General features: G+C 34.5%; 1 protein-coding gene across 1 annotated transcript in view; it reads left to right on the plus strand.

Annotated features, from left to right (window-relative positions):
* The window catches only part of LOC136035669 (conserved oligomeric Golgi complex subunit 1-like), a 105,332-nt gene that overhangs the window by 64,586 nt on the left and 16,439 nt on the right, over positions 1-24,307 (plus strand). Inside the window, exons 5-7 of the mRNA XM_065717586.1 lie at positions 8,926-9,062; positions 10,188-10,389; positions 20,074-21,139. Coding sequence (XP_065573658.1) covers positions 8,926-9,062; positions 10,188-10,389; positions 20,074-21,139 — 1,405 coding nt within the window. The remainder of the gene's footprint in view (positions 1-8,925; positions 9,063-10,187; positions 10,390-20,073; positions 21,140-24,307) is intronic.

Consider the following 24,307-nt stretch of genomic DNA (forward strand, 5'->3'; position numbering starts at 1 on the left):
ATTCCTGTCCTACCTTCCCTCAGTAAATTCCCAGAAAGGATTTTTTTTATCTAAGATTGAATGGTTTGTGGGAATCAATAATATTCTTCTAAAATAGCAAATTGCCTAAAAGGCCTTAGACAACATTACTCGCCTGGAAACTGGAGCTAGCACTATTTTACATCCACTTACCTTCTCAAATATAACAAGTATCAAAATATATCAAAATATAACAAGTTTCTCCACTTACCTAGTCAAATATAATGCCAAGTTTCTCTGTCTGTGCACCTCTAGGCTTTGACATCTTAGACGGGTAAGATTGAACTTTCACTATAGGACATCCGGTTGATAAAGATTTTTGTCTTGGTCAGTTCTTACACATATTTCTTTTTTTTTTTTTTGATGTTGTCTCTGACAATTGAAACCTGGACAAGACCAGCTAAGCCACATGAAACTGAATCTTAACCTTATTTCACTTCTTTTAAGGATTACACTTCTTCAATCACTCTGTATTCAATCACTTCTTCAATTTATGGCACTCCTTTGAAAAGCGTCAATATCACAATGCCTGTCTTTTTTGATTGGTTAAGTGTACCTGTTCTTCATGATAAACTACTTGAAATTTAAATAGCCTAGACTTTCCATATTTTTTCTTTATTTTATGATTTCCTAAATTCTTTCTAAAGTCATAAGAAATTCGAGTTGTCTGACATCCTTCAAGGCTGCAGTTAAGATGTTTTTCCTTGCAAAAGAAGATTATATTTGTATGAATATGTATGTAGTTTATATGTTCGTATGTAGTACTATCAAACAGTTCGTGGTAACGAACTTTAGTAAGGAGCGACCCGGCTCAATAGTGATCGAAACTCTAAAAAATAAAATTTTGATACCAATAGTTACTTCAAAAGAATCGCATTTTAATGCTGATTTTAAATATATAAGGTTCATCAAGATCAGTTATACCTATCAAAAGTTACGAGCCTGAGAAAATTTGCCTCATTTCAGAAAATAGGGGGAAACACCCTCTAAAAGTCACACAATCTTAACGAAAATCACACCATCAGATTCAGCGAATCAGAGAACCTATTTTAAAAATTTCAAGCTCCTATCTACAAAAATGAGGAATTTCGCATTTTTTGCCAGATGACAGATCACGGATGCGTGTTTATTTTTTTTTTTTTGCTTTTTTGTTTGTTTTTTTGTTGTTTTTTCCCCAGGGGTGATCGTGTCGAATGAGTGGTCCTAGAATGTCGCGAGAGGGCTCATTTTAACGGAAATTAAAAGTTCTAGTGCCCTTTTTAAGTGACATAAAAATTGGAGGGCACTTAGGCCCCCTCCCACGGTAATTTTTTCCCAAAAGTCACCGGATCAAAATTCTGAGATAGCCATTTTATTCACCATAGTCAAAAAACCTAATAACTATGTCTTTGGGGACGACTTACTCCCCCGCAGTCCGGCCGTGGGAGGGGTTGCAGGTTACAAACTCTGACCTGTGTCTACATATAGTAATGGTTACTGGGAAGTGTACAGGCGTTTTCAGGGGGATTTTTTGTTTAGGGGGAGATTTGAGGGGGGGACGTGGGAGGATGTTTCCATGGAGAAACTTGTCATGGGGGAAGAGAATTTCAATGAAGGGGGCGCAGGATTTTCTAGCGTTATTTGAAAAAACAATGAAAAAATAAATATGAAAATTTTTTTCTACTGAAAGTAAGGAGCAGCATTAAAACTTAAAACGAACAAAAATTATTACGCATATGAGGGATTTACCTCCTCGTTATACCTCACTCTTTACGCTAAAGTATTTTTAATAATTTCAACTATTTATTCTACGACCTTTGTGATTCAGAGCTCATTCTTAAGGAATTGGGACAAAACTTAAGCTTTAGGGTAAAGAGCGAGGTATCGACAAGGGTTGAACCCCCTCATACACGCAATAAAAACATACGAATATAGAAGTTCGTTACGTAAATTAAATCGTAAGTTACGTATATTTTTTTACCAATGAAAACGTTGGTAAAAAATTAAAAGTTCTAGTTGCTTTTTAAGTAATCAAAAAGTTGGAGGGGAACTAGGCCTCCTCCCTCGCTCCTTTTTTCTCAGAATCTTCCGATTAATTGCAATTAATTAATATACAAATTTCGTTTTAATTATTTATGTGCGGAGAGCCAAGATCAAAACCTGCATTAGTTCAAAAATGTCCAGAAATTAAATAAAAAAAGAAGTTTTTTTTTTGATGAAAGTAAGGAGCAACATTAAAACTTAAAACGAACAGAAATTACTCCGTATATGAAAGGGGCTTTTCCTCCTCAACGCCCCGCTCTTTACACAAAGTTTCTTACTGTTTTAAAAATAGAGTTAAGAGAAAGAGTCAAACTTCTGCGTAAAGAGCAAGGCGTTGAAGAGGAAAAGCCCCTTTCATATACGGAATAATTTCTGTTCGTTTTAAGTATTAATGCTGCTCCTTACTTTCATTTAAAAAAAACTTGTTTTTTTTAAATGGTGGGGGTAATTAACAAGTACCCAGACGGCTTTTGAGCCAATTAAATAAGAAAACAAGTTTTTTCAACTAAAAGTAATGAGCAACATTAAAACTTAAAATGAACGGAAATTATTACGTTACCACGAACTGTTGTTATACATATATATATATATATATATATATATATATATATATATATATATATATATATATATATATATATATATATATATATATATATATATATATATATATATATATATATATATATATATATATATATATATACTAGCTGTTGGGGTGTTCGTTACGTAATAAATAGTTGAAATTACTAAAAATACTCGCCTGGAAACTGGAGCTAGCACTATTTTACATCCACTTACCTTCAAATATACCTCAAATATAACAAGTATCAAAATATATCAAAATATAACAAGTTTCTCCACTTACCTTCTCAAATATAATGTCAAGTTTCTCTGTCTGTGCACCTCTAAGCTTTGACATCTTAGACGGGTAAGATTGAACTGTCACTATAGGATATCCGGTTGATAAAGATTTTTGTCTTGGTCAGTTCTTACACATTTTTTTTTTATTTTTTTTTTTTATGTTGTCTCTGACAATTGAAACCTGGACAAGACCAGCTAAGCCACATGAAACTGAATCTTAACCTTATTTTACTTCTTTTAAGGATTACACTTCTTCAATCACTCTGTATTCAATCCCTTCTTCAATTTATAGCACTCCTTTGAAAAGCGTCAATATCACAATGCCTGTCTTTTTTGATTGGTTAAGTACCTGTTCTTCATGATAAACTACTTGAAATTTTAAATAGCCTAGACTTTCCATATTTTTTCTTTATTTTATGATGTCCTAAATTCTTTCTAAAGTCATAAGAAATTCGAGTTGTCTGACATCCTTCAAGGCTGCAGTTAAGATGTTTTTCCTTGCAAAAGAAGATTATATTTGTATGAATATATATGTAGTTTATATGTTCGTATTTAGTACTATCAAACAGTTCGTGGTAACGAACTTTAGTAAGGAGCGACCCGGCTCAATAGTGATCGAAACTCTAAAAAATGAAATTTTGATACCAATAGTTACTTCAAAAGAATCGCATTTTAATGCTGATTTTAAATATATAAGGTTCATCAAGATCAGTTATACCTATCAAAAGTTACGAGCCTGAGAAAATTTGCCTCATTTCAGAAAATAGGGGGAAACACCCTCTAAAAGTCACACAATCTTAACGAAAATCACACCATCAGATTCAGCGAATCAGAGAACCTATTTTAAAAATTTCAAGCTCCTATCTACAAAAATGAGGAATTTCGCATTTTTTGCCAGAAGACGGATCACGGATGCGTGTTTATTTGTTGTTTTTTTTTGCTTTTTTGTTTGTTTTTTCCCCAGGGGTGATCGGTCGAATGAGTGGTCCTAGAATGTCGCGAGAGGGCTCATTTTAACGGAAATTAAAAGTTCTAGTGCCCTTTTTAAGTGACATAAAAATTGGAGGGCACTTAGGCCCCCTCCCACGGTCATTTTTCCCAAAAGTCACCGGATCAAAATTCTGAGATAGCCATTTTATTCACCATAGTCAAAAAACTAATAACTATGTCTTTGGGGACGACTTACTCCCCCGCAGTCCCCGTGGGAGGAGTTGCAAGTTACAAACTCTGACCTGTGTCTACATATAGTAATGGTTACTGGGAAGTGTACAGACGTTTTCAGGGGGATTTTTTTGTTTAGGGGGAGATTTGAGGGGGGGGGGGTACGTGGGAGGATATTTCCATGGAGAAACTTGTCATGGGGGAAGAGAATTTCAATGAAGGGGGCGCAGGATTTTCTAGCGTTATTTGAAAAAACAATGAAAAAATAAATATGAAAAGTTTTTTCTACTGAAAGTAAGGAGCAGCATTAAAACTTAAAACGAACAAAAATTATTACGCATATGAGGGATTTACCTCCTCGTTATACCTCACTCTTTACGCTAAAGTATTTTTAATAATTTCAACTATTTATTCTACGACCTTTGTGATTCAGAGCTCATTCTTAAGGAATTGGGACAAAATTTAAGCTTTAGGGTAAAGAGCGAGGTATCGACAAGGGTTGAACCCCCTCATACACGCAATAAAAACATACGAATATAGAAGTTCGTTATGTAAATTAAATCGTAAGTTACGTATATTTTTTTTACCAATGAAAACGTTGGTAAAAAATTAAAAGTTATAGTTGCTTTTTAAGTAATCAAAAAGTTGGAGGGGAACTAAGCCTCCTCCCTCGCTCCTTTTTTCTCAGAATCTTCCGATTAATTGCAATCAATTAATATGCAAATTTCGTTTTAAATATTTATGTGCGGAGAGCCAAGATCAAAACATGCATTAGTTCAAAAATGTCCAGAAATTAAATAAAAAAAGAAGTTTTTTTAAATGAAAGTAAGGAGCAACATTAAAACTTAAAACGAACAGAAATTACTCCGTATATGAAAGCGGCTTTTCCTCCTCAACGCCCCGCTCTTTACACAAAGTTTCTTACAGTTTTAAAAATAGAGTTAAGAGAAAGAGTCAAACTTTAGCGTAAAGAGCAAGGCGCTGAAGAGGAAAAGCCCCTTTCATATACGGAGTAATGTCTGTTCGTTTTAAGTATTAATGCTGCTCCTTACTTTCATTTAAAAAAAAAACTTGTTTTTTTATTTAATGTAGAGTAAAGAAGACTGCCACCTGCTGCTAACAAACCCCTTGGGGCTTTAGCAGGTACTGCAAGGTGTTTTGTATATATTTTTAAAATAAAATTGATCTTATCTTATCTTTTTAACCGAAGGAAGTTTTTATTCTATAATCGAAAGGGGAGTTTATTCCCATTACCACGGGCTTCCCCAGGGAGCTATCTTGAGCATTCTCCTATTCAATATATATATGAATTTGAACTTCACGTATCACATTCACATTGGTTTTTATGTTGATTATCTGGAATTCAGGTAGAGGTACTGACCGTCTTCAAAGAACCATCCAACAGAATGTAAGTCTAATTTACAGATTGTGAAGCCCCTCCTCTCTCTATTTTGAAGAAATATTTTAGAATTTTTCTGTTTATACTAATGAAGGAACTAATCTACTATTCTTCAAATTTTATTCAAATTTGTGGTATCTGAATTAAGTATAAGGTCTAATCAGGTCTGATTACTGTAGCCAGTTCAATAAAGAGGTGTAAGAACCCTTCATTGGAATTCATGGACCTCATATCTTAAGAAGAAGACGAAGATTACATGAAATAATTCTCACCAAGATTGAAGCCCTTTTGGAGGTGTTTAACAAAGAAGAGTCTTTCATAACTACCGATTGTTTTATAAAGAGCTCTCTGAAATGTCTTTTGGCCTTCCACCCTTTTCGATCCGTACTGTTTACCTTTATTTTATTTTTTGTTAAGACAGTGTTTCAAGAATGATTATAATTGTCCCTCAAATTTCCACCACTTAAAATGTTTCTTGAAGAAATATTAAGGGGAGGAGGGTTATTTAGGGTCATAATCTCCCTCTTTTTGTGGGGGTGTCGTCTTTTATGGTATTGAATATTACGATCACACCTTCAAAAAAATCAACCAAAATATTAGCAAATTCTTGGTAATCCTTCAGGGGAAAACGCGAAACTTCAGTGATTTTGTAAATATGAACTTGAAAGCTCACCCAATTTTATTTGCCTTAGAAGCTTGTACCCTGAATTAAGCGCAATTACTATCCTTAGGGGCAGATCAAAGAACTCCCCCTAGGAGAAGGGTTGAAAAAGATGGATTTATAAGTATTTTTTATTTGATTCAACCCATGTTTGAGGTCGTTTCCACGTTTTTCCAAAATTATCCTATTCTGATTATTCTGTTTCATATTTTCAAAATCAAGTTCATATTTACAAAATACCAATATTTTTTTAGAAAAAAATATTGCATAAAAAGAATTTTAGTTACTAAGTATTTTATAATTAATTAATAGTTATTAAGTACTTAATATTAAGTTCTATTTATTTAGTTATTAAGTAGTGGTACCGTGAATAATACAAATTTGAATGCAAATTCAAAAACGGAACTTTCAAAACTAAAGGTGAAAGCATGTGAATGTAATGATGTTGAAACTCATCCAAATATCTTATATCACGACTACTTCATGTTTTATTTTTGGTTTATTTTCAGTTTTGGGGATTTATTTTTTCTCTCTCCCTTTCTCTCTCTTCTTCTTCTTTATTTTACTTTTGTTTTCTTTTTCCCACTTTTTTGTCTCATTTCGTTTTTTTTTGTTTTGTTATTGTTGTCGGTGTTGTTGTTCATTGAATTTGTATCAGCCACTACTAACAAGTCTTTGACTTTCTAAAGTGGCTGATGTGGTTCTTTTGCATATTGATGATATTTATAATAAAAGTCTCTCTCTCTCTTTCTTTTTAGTAATTTAGAGATAAACACGTCTTTTTAGCATTGGATTAAAAGATATTGGTATTTTGTAGATATGAACTTGATTTTGTAAATATGAACTTGAAAGCTTACCAAATTTAATTTGTTGGCGTGGTTCTCATTAGATTCGTCCCTTCCCCATTTTCGAGGTCATTTCCACATTTTCCCAAAATTATCCTATTCTGATTATTCTTTTTTTTTATTGTAAATTTTAACATTTCTGTGGTACCGTGAAAAGCTGACTCATTTTATGCATACAAATTAATATCAACACATCAACATTAGTATCAACACTAATTATTATTATTTAGTTCTTTTATTATTCGATCGTGTCCCTTTTTAATTACAGTTTATTACCAGGAGCTACCGTAAGCCCCCATTGCATATCCGGGTTGAAGGGCATGAACTGGTGATCAGCGTGACTGGTAAGGACTGTAAAGCTCAATACCGTGTTCTATCCTACCATGAGCTATTTGACTTAAATTACCATTTGACTTAATTAGCCTATTCGACTTAATTAATTAAGTCAAATGTCAAATTATAGTCAAATTAAGCTATTTGACCTAATTAACCATTTGACTTCCTATTGAGACAAGACATTCAAGGGCTTAATAACTTAATACCTTTACATTCACTTAAAGATAGACTAATTCTTCTTCTTCTTCTTGTTTGGGTTGTTATGGAGACACTTTCGCTTAAACTCACCGCCTCAGTCAAATTACGGAGTAGACTAAGGTCCCTTATTACCTTTCAATGTTGCCTCTATTTAGAAAGAAGATGACCCTTTAGATATTTCATAGGTTCAGACCCCTTTTATACTTTAAAAAGTTGGAATTAACAGATAACTAAAATTAAATAATAAATTAATTAAATTAAGAAATAATTAATAAAATAAATAGCTTTGGTACTGCGTCTTTTATATCATCGAGTTTAGATGAGATCCAATAATTCCTTCTGATATATTTCTCCATAATAAGGGCTTAGGGACCCCCTCCCTCTGTCGTAATGTGTTCTGGTAACTTAAGCCCCTACTCTGGTTTTTAAGACCGATCAAGGTGGCTTAAGGTCCGACATAAAGGTTTTACAGAAAAAAAAAAATCTAGAACAGTAATGGCGTAATTTCGTCAAAATATTAGCCAGGAAGGGGGGGGGGGAAAATCGCAACCAATTGATTTCCCAAATCAAGTGAAAATGACAGTGAAGACTGAGAAGTGAGCCATATAGTACCATAAATTACCAAATAAACTGAAGAAAACTGACCCGTTTCAAGTTGAAGCAAAAGCTTCCAATTTTCAGTGGAGGGCAGGGAATAGTTTTCCAGGTAGGAGTTTTCCGAGGAGAGGGGGAAATTGATCACGACGCATTTACCGGGGAGAATTTTCAAATGCTTTTAAATTTAAAAATACGATCGTTATTAATATGCAAGGAAAGGGGGAATTTTGGCGTAGGAGTTTGAACAGTTTGGAACACTAAATCAATTTTCGCAATTTGCAAAAGGATGATAGAATTTATTCATTAAAACTGGGCCAACAATGATCGATGTCAGTGTCATAGTGTTATGGTATCGGGTGTATGTGCTTCATCGAACTTTTTTTTTAGATAAGCGCTACATTCTTGTCATCTGCACCGCATCTATGTAAATAGTATGCAAATAGTCTGCAAATTAGCGACGCAAAAGAATCAAGTGGGTCTACTTCTACCAGCAGAAACAGAGGTGATTCTGGCCTGTGATTCACAGAGGTCAATCACAGCAGAGGTGATTCTGGCCTTGACTGGTGGCTGTAGTTGTACTAAGTAATAACTTAGGAAAATGAAAAGTTAGAAATGGGAAGATCTCTTCATGGAGGCATTTTCATTGGGGACGATAGATAATTTTTCCATGAAAGGGGTGCCGGGTTTCCCAGCATTACTCTTGCGAAATTACTCTTACGAGGGAAATGTGAGGCAGTTGCTAGAGGACGAGGACACTGTAGGTAGAAAACTGAGACTGATGTATCTCTTCTTCTTCTTCTGCAGATTTATCATATCTCTTTTAGGTTCGTTTTTTCAAAGTATCCGCTCAGAAAAGGTAAAAACCTTTGCCAGTAAATTACGTTTGACTTTAGACTGCGTACCGTCGGCTCTTATTACTTCTGCTATTGAATCCCTGAATGAATGCAGTTTGAAAAAAGAGGTAAGTGCCTATGTTCTTCTTCTTCTTCTTTTTTGTTTTATCAAAGAATGTGACTGCTTAATAACGATAGAAAATAGACATAGATCTACTGAGATTGAGTATTGCTTACCTTCAGGTCTCTTTAGCTCCACAGTTTGGATGAGTCGTGTTTAAAAAAAAGAGGCGAATATAGTTAGAATATGGTAGTATAAACAGTTAGAAAAATGGTACTCGATAACAGTCACAAGTAGTCACTGTGGCATGTAGTCGCTATCACAAGTAGTCGCAGTCGTAAGCAGTCGTAGTTGGAAATGGTCGCAGTCATGGTTGCATTCCAAAGTAGTCACGGTCGTAAGCAGTCAAACCCATATGACAGTTGGAAAAGAAATGCAGCAATCGTTAATAGTTGATGGTAAGATTGCTTAACACAGACACAAAAACAGACACACACAGATATACATAGACAGACACAGGTGGAAAACTGTACTCAGACGGACACAGAGAAAATTAGAGAGAATGAGAGAAAATGAGAGAGAACGACAGAGAATGAGAAAGAGAGAGAGAGAATGAGAGAGAGAGAGAGAGAAAGCAGGAGGGGAGTTAATTCGTGAAATAATGGTAATAAATAAAGGTAAGTATGTTTCTTCTTCTTCGTTTATATCTTATGAAAAATAGTCATTTCGTGAAGACGGTAGAAGATAGTGAGAGAGAGAGAGAGGGAGGAACGAGAAGAAAAGAGAGAGTGGAAGATTTTCATTTCTTTTTGGGTACAGTTTCGTGTCTTGTCTTAAAGTCGGTTAAGGACATCCAGAATTGTACGATATTGCGATAATAAAGTATTCTAAATGAAACTCTTTGGGTGATTAAAAATCTTAAAAAAATTCATAGTTATGCCTATCGAGGGGAATTTGGGGGAATTTGAGGACGCGGTGTAGAGTATGAAGCGTGGATAAACGTCTTAGTACTTGCCAGCGCTTTAAAACAATACGTCTGGAAGCTTCGATGACATTGGATTATAAAAGTGGAAAAAAGAGAAGGTGAAATTCTCTGTCGGTGATATGGTTACAATCAATCGAACTAATAATGGTTTTGAAAAGTGTAACTATTTATGGTCCACTGAGCTTTTTAATATTGTTTTATTTATAGGTTGCCACTGAAAGTGTTTTCGTTTTGTTAGTGCTCAAGGAAAATTCTTTGAGGAAAATGTTTGAAGATTTTTTGTCACTGAGACTTAAAGGATTTCAGAAACTTTGTGCACAGACTGTTACTTTTTCTGTTTTCAAGAACATACTTTCAGAATGGGAAAACTACGTTATGACAACGCTGGATTGTGCTCGGAGCATTTTTGGTAAGCTTTCTTTTATGGCAGATACAGGGCTTTAGCTACAGTCACGTACGCGTGAATTTGCATCGGGGATCGGGCAAAGTTTTTGAAACGGAAATAAACAGGAAAGTCTGTACTGAATGTAAAAACATTCGTAAAAATTAATTAATTATGAGTGAGGTTGGATCCCTGGGGCTTATCTGTATGCTTGGGTCTTTATCTGGGAACACTTGTAGGTCGCTCCTCACTATCGTTCAAACACGAGTCCCTCCGAAATTGTATTACTTTTTTTAACAAAGACAGAAACTTGTTGTTTATAAATAGTTCTGAGCTATGTCTCAGTAACTTTATCTACTGAGTAACAGAGCCGCGGTGAGGTATCTGTAAAATACGTCTCATTAGCAACCTCCCCGTTCTGTCGAAATTTTAAAATGCAGCAAACAAAACTTCCCATTTACAGTCAATGATAATTATCAACTGTCCTGAAATCAGTGAAAACAGATCTGTTTTATGATCTGTTGTAAAACTAGAATTGTGTAAACAATTTCCTGTGAATCAGAACCTTTCTAAGGGACAGAAAACCTTAAAAAGCTTTGCACTCTCCTGTCAGAAGATATTTGACTCTGGATCTCACCTGAGATTTCCTAATTGAGTTTATCATTAAGCGAAGGCTTTAAATAACTTTACTTCCTCAATTTCACTACCATTTAGTTTCACGGGGGGTGTTATCCATTCCAGCTGTCCACATTGTTTTTCTCTTAGGTATCTGTAGCAGGCTCAGAATGTATGTTCACATAATCAGCATAGTCCAGTTCATTAACAGAGAAGGACGGGCACACTACTGTGCCTTTATACTTGGCAAAAGCTGTGAGAATCCAATCGGTGACGAAGTTGAGTTAGAGTGGTGAGACGACGCACCCTTGACACTTACTCTCCTCAGTCACGACCGTATTCAAAAGCTTGCCATCGACTCTGACTTGATGATGTTTTCAGAGACGCCCTCCTCATGTTGCTAAATGGCATCCAGATTGACTAGATCAAAAGCAGCGATGGAATTAATGAAGATCGGAATAGTCTCATGTTGGAGTTTGAAACAATATTCTTGGATTTGTCGTAGGCTAATAATCTAATCATAGTAGTCAATGCGTGATATAAATCCTGCTTGATTGAGTCACGTTAGAGAGTTTCTAGTGTCTTGGAACCTATTTAAAAGTATGATTGTGAAGATATTAGTATCAATGAGGTATGGGAGATGCGCCTTGGTAGTTTTTTGTTCTATTCGGTCTCTTTTTAATGAAGATAAGGACAAGGGTTGATGTCTTCCACTTATTGGGAATGCATTCATTGTTCTTGACATCTAAAAGGTTCTTAGGGCTCATCTACGGCCGACTCTGTGTCGCCTGGAAGAGGAATGGGCTTAAGTGAAGAAAGTAAAATCTCGAGAAAAACGCGGTTGAATGTTTGTAATCTTGCAGAACAGAATGGTTGGTGTAAAAAAAGCCAAAAAATTGCATACTGAAAACCATGGCATTGTAAGAAATCATTTATTGTCGTAGATAAAAATCTCAAACTAAATGTCATTTACAAACCTAGTCCTAAGGGATTTTTTTGTTGTTGTAGGCATTGGTAAAAATCAGACCGAATGAATTGTTGAATCGATTAGTTCTACAAAACACTGGCACTAATTTGGTCTTCTTTCTGGCATTAACTAAAGATTCGGCATCAGGGGTTAGATAATGTCGGTGCTAGGGGCTAGCAAGGAGACATTGCCCGTAACACATTATCTGCTGAAACCCTCGATCTCTAAGAGTTTCAATCTTTAAAGACTCAAGAGCAGATTTATAATCTACGAATTTTTCTCCAAGGATGATTTTAACTGCTCTTTTGTGGACTCCTTCCACATCATCACTTCAATTTTATGAATCTGAGTCCCCCAAACGGGACAGGCATATTCTAATACGGGACGTATGTATGTTAGATATGCCGTTTTTGGCTGATTTACTGGGAATCCCAAGCGGCTCATTGAAATCAAAGAACATAGTGCACAGTTGCCTTTCTGGACTAGCCCTTGAAGAAGAGTACTAAATGAGTAAACGGCACTGAAACTAACTCCCAGGATTGTAGCTGACGATACCAACCAGGGAGCTGGGCAAACAAGGTCTCGTTTCAGCGGATTAAATCTTACGATTTTGTTTTTGCTTTTGTTGATCTGCAAACTATTTGTACTAAATTCTTCTTTGAATTCGGTGAAAAGATCAGGGCTGAATTGGGGCATAGCTTGGGTTGTATATTAATTATAACATAACTAATTACCGCATGGAAAAGTAGAGTGGACAATTTGGTGCCTTGAGGGACTCCACATGTAATCTCTTCCCAGTCAGTGTCGAGATCACCGGGAAAGAGGGTGTAGACTCGCTGGTACCGGGAACGTAGGAAATCAATGACAAGCGGTAAGATATGTTTACGTGCGCCCATTTTTTTAAGATTCGTAGCAGCCACGACGTGCTTAATCAAATCAAATGCTTTCCTGTAACCAACGAATGGCAAATCAACGAAAGTGACTCCAGATGCGAGCCATTTTACTGTCAGGTGATAAAGCCTAACTAAATTCACTGTGGTACCGCACCGCACCCATTAAAACAACCATATCGGTACGGATCAAGTGAATCTGCGACTTGCGGCATAAATTCACGGTAAATGAAAGACTCAGTGAGTTTGACAAGGATCGGCGTTATTGAAATGAGTCATAACTGATCATAGCTTTTGGGATGCTTCACCTTTGGAACGACACGTACATAACCTTGTTTCCAAGAGGAACGACTGATTATTGAAGTATTGATAATAGACGGGAGTTAGAGGTTTCGCAAGAAATGTAGCGATTTCACGCAAAAGATTTATTGGCAACTCGCCATGATAGGAAAAACAGTTATTTCTCAGTTTCCGCATCTTCATGTAAACTTCGTATTCAAAAACTTGCTTGATTTTATCGCATTCGTAGTCTTCTATCAGAGTATTCAACTCGACTTCACTCAATGATGGGTACGTGGTACAGATTTCGGTAAAGAAAGAATGGACTTCTTGTGCTGATATCAAAGTCCCATCTGTTTTCAGCATCCGTAGCTCACTACTAACAGATTTTCTGGTCATCTTTTTGACTGCCGAATGCCACTTACTTGAATCACTTTCAAGCAGGGGGGGGGGGGGCAATTATATCAATAACAAACTTCTTTTTAGCATGTTTACTTACACTGACAATGCAGTTCTGTAACTTTTTCGCAGCTGAAATACACCCGGAACTATGTAGTTGGCATCTAAGTTGGATCAATCGCTTCAGGTCTTTCATGATACACGACTTGTCAGATTCAAAAACTGGCACTACTTTAGTCGGGGAAAATTCATGGGACTTTTCGAGCAGCAGGGCATTGTAAGTATCAACCTTAAGGTTCAAGTCAGTGATTTGGCATATTTCTTCGAATGAGCAAATTACGAATCCACTGACCAAAGGCACATATAGAGTCCCGGTTCAGTGGACGAACTGTCACTTTGCTTATTTTCTGTTTCGGCATGTTGTTCTTCGCTTTTAACAAGATTACAAAATGATCGGCAGTTTACAATGGGCCCTTTGAGAGGGGAGGACGGTAAAGTTCACTGGCATTGGTAAATATCAGGTCTAAGGTACTGCCGCTTTGATGGGTGGGAGTGCTCACTACTTATGTCAGATCAAGGTGCATTGGATAGCCACTTTTTGTTGGTCTGGTTGAAGTCACCTCCAACAATAAAGGCAGGAGCCGCACGTCGAAAGGTATATGTACCTTGAAACTTATCAAGGTAGGATTGCAAGTAAATCACAAGCTCCCTTCTGATGCCACTATCAGGCACGAAAACTTCTTCAGCATTGGGAAGGCTTACATTCAGCCCAGAGTACTTCATGGCAAGAGTCACTGGGGGCACTTAGCATTTTGGATGGGAAAATACTGTTATGTCAATTGGGTTTTAACAGTTGGTCAACTTGTCAGATACGTCAATACCGGTTGGAGCGTTTTCAGCACCAGACATGCGACTGACGGTAAAACTAACCTCTAAGGCGTGAGTGAAAACTGAGTAAACCTTTTAAAGAAATTCAGATATAATATATTAACAAATGGATACAGAAGAATGTTAAGAAACGGTGACAGTTAAGTGTCATAATTATGCCTTTCGTTTTTTTTTCAGCTGCCTGAAGGCACTGTTGAAAGGATGACACGTCCTCTGACAATTCTGAGCTTGACAGACTGGAATTACTTTTGTCTAAGGGCATGTCTGCCCCAGTTTCATTACTTTCGTAATGTGAATGGTCAGGCTGGGGAGTTCTCCGGCCTATTTAGCCCAAACTTGAAGCCTCCTATATCATACTTACCTTCAAGAAGTTTCTCCACATTTGCAACAGTAACAAACAATTTTCCATTTAATCTTCTGTTGCTCATTTTTGTTTGTGTACGTTTTCTAAATCTTTTCTTCTAAAAAGCAAAGGCGAATGTAGAGAAACGTCAAAAAGTCCTCTGATGCGTCAATTACGCTTTCAACAGATTGTAAATAATGCAAGTTACGTCAAAACAGTTTCGACTCGTAGTATTTCGCAGGAGTGCGATATGTTAAAACGGAGTCTATATTCAGAAAGAGCACAAAATTTCACACTAGTTGGTACTGGTAACTCGATTTCGCTTAAAATTGCCTAATGCGGCAATTCCGCTTCCAGGCCACGTCTGGTAGAGCTTTCATCAGGGGCGTCATCTATTCCAGGATTCTTGTGATATTTGGGGAGTTGGAATTCTTGGACGACTTCCTCTCTAGTCGGTGGGTCCTTTACATGCATTTTCATAAGAAAAGTTCTCTGGAGGGTATGGGGTATTGGTTTATTCCATTAATAACCCCTCTCGTCAGCAACTCTTGGAATTGTACCCGCCACCTCTCCATGCGTTCCTCGCTACTTGAAAGCAGTTTCTTGTCTTTGACTTTGATCAAAGGGATGATGGATTCTTCTTCTTGGTATATTCTCCTAGAATATGGTAAATTTGCCTCGTATCATTGCACGACATGGCTTTCTCTATCTCATTTTCTGACTTGGCATGGACGCTTTCATTGCACTGAGTCTGTATCTTACCCTTGTCTTTAAAAAGAATCGGTCGGATCTTTTTTTTTGAGCCATTTTGCCAACGTCTGTGTGAACCCATCATAGGCCGCCCTGGTATGATGTATGTGGCAGGGCTTATGTCTAAACCAGGTAGCAAGACTGTTTGTCAATACGAACAAGAGCAGTTTGTCTCCATTGTAACATCTTCCATAGAGGCTATGATTGCTCATAGCTATTTAACTTGCAACTGATACTTGCATTAAAATTGCCTCCAATCAAAAGTTCTTTGGGGGAGAATCTTGTTAATGACAGTCTTAATTGTACTACGAAAGTGGTATTTTTGCTGTTCAGATGCATCTCTAGTTAAAGACTTCAGCTTGAAGTGAATACGCTAACGATAGTTGTGCTGTTGTTGTAGCAAATGATATTTGCCTACAAAATTCTCATAAATGCTGTTTCATATTAGAGGAGCTTAGTGGTAGATTCAGGGAACGACCTACTCCTGATGGGGTCCTCAGTTGTATTATATAACCTTCTTCCCGGACGGTGCTTCTAGGGTAACGGTGTTTTGTCTATAAAGCCTCTAATCAAAAATGCACAGGATATCCCGATCATAAGTATGAAATTATGCTGCTCTTGTCAGAGGGAATTCTATGGAATATAGATTCTAGCAACCAATTTCTAAGCCTTGTCTTTTAAATATAATGATAGCTGGCTCACTTTTCTCTTCAAATCGCGAAAAAACGGGGATGCTGTAGCCACACTTTTTTTACTCTGCATCGCATTTATCATCGTCTTTGCTGGATGTTTCTTTGGGAAAAGGTTCACAACAAGGTCCCCCGTGGCACATGGAGTGGCGCATGTATTTGTTGACTTTTACGTTGCTGGTTTTCGTTTACTGGGACTGATAGCAAGCCTGTCATCCATCGTTGTGGAAGCTGGGATCGAACCACGCGCCCTGGATTGCCAGGCGGAGATGATTCCACTTGGCTACCACAGGGTAGGTGCTATAGTTTTATAAATTGTAATTAACTGCATGTACCATTGGTTTTCGCGAGCTTTTTGCTCACTGAAACCTTTTCTCCCATGCCGCCAGGTAAGGTTTCCTAAGATGTATCGAGCAGCCAAAACTAGTTTTTTTTGTCTTCCTCTGTCTTGCCACCTTTCATTGCATCTGCTCGTGATCGGTGATTGGTGGTTATTTACCTACACGCGTATTGCAATATTGTTTCTACTTTATCTGGTATCTATTCAGGTAATAAATCTATGGTGAATACCGATATTGCCGGACTCTAGAAGAGAAAAAGATCGTTGTCTGCTGTTCAGATTGCTGCTTGAACATTGAAAATATTGTCTTCTTGAATATTGCCTAGTTCTTGATAGTTCTTCTTTTGGGGAAAAATTTGTACTCAGTTGAGATTTGAAGTTAGAATATTTTAGAACTGTCACGCTATGTTTACTCAATGATGAACAAACTACATTTTAAAATCAAAAGAATCAAGAAGAAAAATAATAGATTAATCGAAGAATAGACAAAGAGTAGATAAAATTGATAAAATAGAAAATAAAAAGAAATAAAATAAAGATTGTTTAATTAAATAAATAAAAAAATCATATGAATACAAATTACATACTAAAAAATAAATTAATATAAAATAAATAAAAAATAAAATAAGAAGAAATGATAAAACATAAATTTATAAATTTTCGTTAATGAATACACATGGATAAAGCCTACTTGTCGAAAAGTGATGCTCCTTGGTGTCATTTTTTTAATGTAAATAAATAAAAATTATTTAATACATTATTTATTAAATAAATTATAAATAAATTATTATTATTAAATAGATTATTTATGTTAAATAAATAAAATTTATATGAATATAAACTATATGCTAAAAAATAAACTAATATAAAATAAATAAAAAATAAAATAAGAAGAAATGATAAAACATAAATTTATAAATTTTCGTTAATGAATACACGTGGATAAAGCCTACTTGTCGAAACGTGGTGCTCCTTGGTGTCATTGTTTTAATGTAAATAAATAACAATTATTTAATACATTATTTATTAAATAAATTATAAATAAATTGTCATTATTACATAGATTATTTATGTTAAATAAATAAAAAATTTATATGAATATAAACTATATGCTAAAAAATAAATTAATATAAAATAAATAAAAAATAAATAAAAAATAAAATAAGAAGAAATGATAAAACATAAATTCATAAATTTTCGTTAATGAATACACATGGATAAAGCCTACTTGTCGAAACGTGGTGCTCCTTGGTGTCATTTTTTTAATGTAAATAAATAAAAATTATTTAATACATTATTTATTAAATAAATTATAAATAAATTATTATTATTAAATAGATTATTTATGTTAAATAAATAAAAAATTTATATGAATATAAACTATATGCTAAAAAATAAATTAATATAAAATAAAAAAAAAATAAAATAAGAAGAAATCAAAAACATAAGTTTATAAATTTTCGTTAATGAATACACATGGATAAAGCCTACTTGTCGAAACGTGGTGCTCCTTGGTGTCATTTTTTTAATGTAAATAAATAAAAATTATTTAATACATTATTTATTAAATAAATTATAAATAAATTATTATTACTAAATAGATTATTTATGTTAAATAAATAAAAAATTTATATGAATATAAACTATATGCTAAAAAATAAATTAATATAAAATAAATAAAAAATAAAATAAGAAGAAATGATAAAACATAAATTTATAAATTTTCGTTAATGAATACACATGGATAAAGCCTACTTGTCGAAACGTGGTGCTCCTTGGTGTCATTTTTTTAATGTAAATAAATAAAAATTATTTAATACATTATTTATTAAATAAATTATAAATAAAATAGTATTATTAAATAGATTATTTATGTTAAATAAATAAAAAATTATATGAATATAAACTATATGCTAAAAAATAAATTAATATAAAATAAATAAAAAATAAAATAAGAAGAAATGGAAAATATAAACTTATAAATTTTCGTTAATGAATACACATGAATAAAGCCTACTTGTCGAAACGTGGTGCTCCTTGGTGTCATTTTTTTAATGTAAATAAATAAAAATTATTTAATACATTATTTATTAAATAAATTATAAATAAAATATTATTATTAAATAGATTATTTATGTTAAATAAATAAAAAATTTATATGAATATAAACTATATGCCAAAAATAAATCAATATAAAATAAATATAAAATAAAAGAAAAAGAAATGATAAAACATAAATTTATTATATTTATAAAAGTCTACTTGTTGAGTTGTGGTGCTCTTTGTGTTTTTTTGTTAATGGACCGTTTGGTGGTAAATTTGCTTGAGAGATGAGTCTGGGGGTTTGTCTGCTTATTAGCTCATTATCGGCTTATATATTTTTTTTCTATTCTTCAGTAGTCTATTCCTATAAGAAGGGAAGAAGAGAAGGCGCTGAAGGTCAAAGGGGTTATCATTTGAGAGTTTTATTAGATTATTGAGTTATCATTTTAATGATATATAACCCGTGTTTGGGACTCTTACTCTTGTTTTATGACCTCCAGTTGATGGGTGATATTATTTATACTATTTCTGCAAGCTGTTTTCATAATATGCTTAAGGCAACTGCTGATCTCGATGGGGATTGCATAGGATAGGCATGTGAATATAAGAGGCCTATTAGAGTGTATGCGATGTCTGTTTTCTCTATTCCGCATGTTTTCCAATAGGTGTGACGTTGCGTCATCTGTGAATTTTGAAATTTTTGGTTAGTTTTGTCTTTGTCTCGAGCATTTATTTATTTAATTTCTCTCTTTACCCCATATTCACTTTTTGGTGCTACAGATACCTAGATGTATCGATTTGGAAAAATAAGAATTTTTAGAAAAACATTTAGTAGTTTCATTTTTTGAGTAGCAATACAAGTCAGATTATTAGGTTTTCTGTGCTTTTTTTTTAAGTATCTATTATAAGACTTTATTCCATTGGAAAAGGTTGCTGATCTCCAGTTTTCTTACACATTTTCATATCTTGCAAGAACACAGATTCTTTTCTATGTGTGCTCCAAGAAAGGTATGCGCAGGGGGAAAAAAAGCTTGTCGACTCTGTTTGTAGCTTAGTTCGTGAAGCTCATGTTGGGGTACATATGAGATACTTTTAAGTTTTAGATGAGCAATTCCTTATTTTTCAAGGATTGAAGTTGACCATCCCTATCAAATAATTCACTTTTAATCAATATTCAAAATTAAATGTATAAACAACTATACTTATTACTTTATGAGAGACACATTTTAATATACAGAAAGTTCCATTGATCAATGATCACAGCTAAAGGTATTCTGAATAATCAATATATGAACTTGCAAATGACTAGCACAATCGTTTCAAAAAAAGTCTTGGCCGTCCCCCTTTGCCCCAGCACCCGGGACAGCTTGCCTCAGTGGCCTACGTTTTCAAATGACCCTTTGTAAAAGTACATGCTTTATCATGTTTTATCAGTTCATCTGTTTTTCATATTTTTCTACCATTTGCCAGGTCATATAAGTCAACCACTAATATTTTTCTCCTAATAGGTAATAATGATCCAGCCAGTATTTTTGGGCATCTAAGACAAATAGAAGAATCTACTTTAGATACTAAGATGAAGAAGTATTTTCCTGTTGCTGTACAAAACTATTCATTACCATTGAATATTGCTACTGATCTATCCCCAGAGGAAGTTGAGGAAATAATTGATTCTTGGGAACGTGAAGCCAAAAGCTCTGTTGCTGCTGTGCTGGAAAACTTTTTCAAAAATGTGACTTCTGTAAAAAGTTGTGCAAAATTGAGAATATTAGCTTTCCAAAAACTGTCTGTTAAGGGAAAGTGTTGTCAATTTTGGCAAGACTATTTATTTACTGTGGTCCAAAACTGCATTGAAAATTTAGTTGCTAAAAGTATTTCAGAAATATTATATGCTTGCTTTAGTTCATTTGAACAGAACTTGGATGACAAAAACGATTTTGACGAGTGGTTGTGGCAAGAAAGTGCCGAAACTGCTTATCAAGTGGCAGTGCTTTCTCATACCAATGACTTAGCCTTGAAATCACGTGGCATACCTACATCTGTCCGTAATGTGTATCAATCAATGGACGAGGCACTTGGAAAACTATTAAACGATGCAAGCTATTATGTTAAACAACTCGAAGAAAATGATGCTGAATTGAGCAAAGTAAAAGAAATTGTCTCTAATGCTGCCTTCGCACTCATTGGTGAGCTATTGAAAAAATCAGCCTCAATTAAAAGCCTGAGCTACGGAAAATTCCTGTTTTCTGTCGCTGAGCTCAATGGAAATATACAACAAGCTCTTTTTTATGGTCCTCATGACTGGAAAGAATTAAAAATCGAATTATACAAATCTCACGAAGCACAGTTAAACGTCTGGATAGACCTTGTATCTTCAGATTTTAAGAAGAATTTAAAAGATAGACTCTCGAGTTTGATTAAAGATGGCTCTTCCAGCTTAGGTCTTCGATGGAATACCATTGAATTAAATGATGTTTCTGCTAGGATCCCATGTGGGATATGCATTCCTTTGCTCGAATCACTTTTAAACCTTGAAGAGAAGTTGTCGAAAGCTGGGGGGCATACCCTAGGAAGGTATATATCTTTTTCTATTCTTATAGTACAACAAATATCTACTAATTTTAACTTTATTGCTTATTCAATCGATTTTATTCAAGTTAATTGATTATATAATCGACAAAATTTATTACTACTATGGGTGTCCATTTGTCTTGACAGAGGTAAATATTTACTATACTTCATTGATCGTATTTAATATACTTAATTTATTTATTTAATTGGCAATACATATATTTGATTATCTAACTGACAAGATTTAATTTAATTACTTTGGATGCTCCATTTATCTTGACTATGCAACATACCTACTATATTTAATTTACATTCTATTATATTTAAGATATAATTTAATTACTGTGTGATTTTTAATTAACAATACTAATTGTTTCCGATTATCTGATTGACAACATTTAATTCAAGTACTTTGGATGCTACATTTATCTTGAAAGTACAAAATAGCTACTTTATTCTGTTAACTCACTATTATAACTAAGATTTAATTTAATTACTATTAGGTATTTAATTGATAATGCTCCTCATGCTCGATTGTCTTATTGAAAATATTTAATTTAATTAGTTTGTATATTTCATGTATCTTGACAATGGAAAATACTTACTTGATTTAATTTTACGTTAATTACTTTACCATTAGATTTTAGGATTAATTTACTTACTATTTAATTAACTAATTGACAATACTAATGTGTCCGATTATCCAATTGAAAAAAATTAATTTAATTACTTTAGGTGTTTATTTAATTGATTTACCATTAGATTTCATTTAGTTACTATTTCATTATTTAATTTACAATACTCAATGTATTCGATTACCTGATTGACAACATTTAATTCAAGTTCTTTGGATGTTCCATTTATCTCGACAATGCAAAATAGTTACTTTATTGAATTAACTTACCATAAAATTTAAGATTTAATTTAATTACTATTTAATCATTTATTTGATAATGCTGCTCATATTCGAATGTCTAATTGACACATTTAATTTAATTACTCTGTATGTTTAATCTACCTTCACAATTTAATTACTTTCGGTGCTCCATCTATAGAAAAGAATATATTTTTTCACTACAATAGCCGGAGACATGACATTAGCATGTCATGACAAAAATAATTTGTACCTTCAAAAACACTCACAGGAGTATTTAATCAAACATTACATTAATCAAACACATATTAATCAAACATTAAATATTAGTCATGTCATTATTATTAAAATGACGGGTAAAATATGGGACAAATGTAGCTGTGGACAATTCTTCTTTATTTGTCGGAGTCTAGTAACTGGTCCTTCAGTTGGGGGGCTCTCAAGGCTGGATAGTAGACGACAATGAATTGGGGAATTCAAACAATTTAGTCCAAATCTAAATGTTAACCCATGTCTACGACTATCAAGTGAGTCCAAATTGAGTTGTTTCAGTGCATCCTCGTAAGTTGAGTAGTTCTGTCCAAGTATAATTTTTACAGCTCCTTTTTTGTATCGTCTCAAATCTATCTGTTTGATCTTTTGTCAATCCCGGATGCCAAGCAGGGCATGCATACTCAAGAGAAGGTTAACATAGCTGCAGAATACAGACTTTAAAACCTCAGTTGGCATACCAAATCTTTTTAGGTTGGAAAATGAATATAAAAGCGAGGCGCCTTTTTTAGTCAGTCTTCATTCAGAGTTCATGATGTGAGGACCTTTTTTCGATGTAACCTATTAATAACCATTAATTTGAATAAGCGGATTATTAATCTTCTTGAGTGAAAATTCCCTTGGGAACTTTTATTAAGACTTAAACTGAGTGATTTCCCTAGAGTCATTTAATATCTGATTGTTTAGATTTATTTGCTTTTGACATTTTTGCAATTTGAACTCGGTGTACTCAGTAACGATATTTATTATGAATTGGGAACAGTGCGGTATCTGTTCCAAAGAATTACAAGCAAAACAGGTGGCGTGCAGTGTATCAAATGTAATAAATGGTCTCATTTTAGTTGCGGAAAAACTAAGTACTCTAATGACTTGAAGAAGACCTTTGTGTGCGTAATTTGTACACAAAAAGATTCCCCAAAAACCTTTACTCTGAAAAAACTGGGGTCGAAAAATAATAATAGTCCGAAACAGCAAAGTAACAACAAAAAATCCAGGATCAACTTAAAAAGAGCACTATCTTCCCCATAGACAACTTGTCATCTAAATCTCCAGGCAGTCCTGGCGGTGCACTGAGATTTATGGGTGCTATAGAAAATATCACCGTGGAAAGAAATGACTGCTCAGGTCCTGATCTTAGCTGCCTCATATGTGACGAACCGACAAAAGACAGCCCTTCGTTCGATTGTCATCTTTGCTTACACCGCATGCATGTGGCCTGCGCTGCAATTGATGCATACATAGTCCTTGCTCTACAGAAACCCTCGGGACGTTTCTTTCTTTTAATTTTTGAGAAATGCTTAAACCAGGGTAATATATCCAGCTCTAAAGTTCTCAGTAATAATTTACCTGTTCAACGCAGTAGCTTTGACACTAGTCAAACCGCACAAACCGACCTATGGTATTCTCAGTTTCCGCATACAGATGAAGAGGGTCATACAACAGATCATATTCCTGAACGACGTGTCTGCAGATTTCACATAAGGCGAGGCTGTAGAAAGGCGGAGAATTGCAAGTTTCTCCATGTTTGCGTGGATTATTTCAAAGGCATCTGCCGTGATGAGTGTTGTATTCTGCCTCACAGATCTCTGTGTAAAAAATTTACTCATGGCCTTTGTTTCATGAACTGTTGTCCTAATGTGCACCTCACTTCCCACAGAAGGAAAAAGCTACGTTCCAATACTGAATTGCGAAGTTCAAAAAACGGGGAGCGAAAAATTCCACCTCTGTTAAAACATGGTTGCCAAAGACAACAATTTACAGTCCCGCTTATGAGCTTGAAGCTCAAACCACCTGTCTTAAATCAGCCAATGCAGATCCCTCCCCCCTTATACCAACCACTCCTTGTGAAACCTTGGAGACACTGGCAAGAACCAATATCTGCCAGCCTTCCGACAATATATCCGGTACTAACAACCAACCAGTTTGGAATTTCAAAGAAATCAAAGATTCACCCACCCCTCAAACCATGTCTTCCGAGTATCCCAACTTGGAACCGATTCAATGTGCTGGCAAGGAGATTCGAGACC

Source organism: Artemia franciscana, chromosome 14 (assembly GCF_032884065.1).
Source record: "Artemia franciscana chromosome 14, ASM3288406v1, whole genome shotgun sequence".
NCBI lineage: Eukaryota > Metazoa > Arthropoda > Branchiopoda > Anostraca > Artemiidae > Artemia > Artemia franciscana.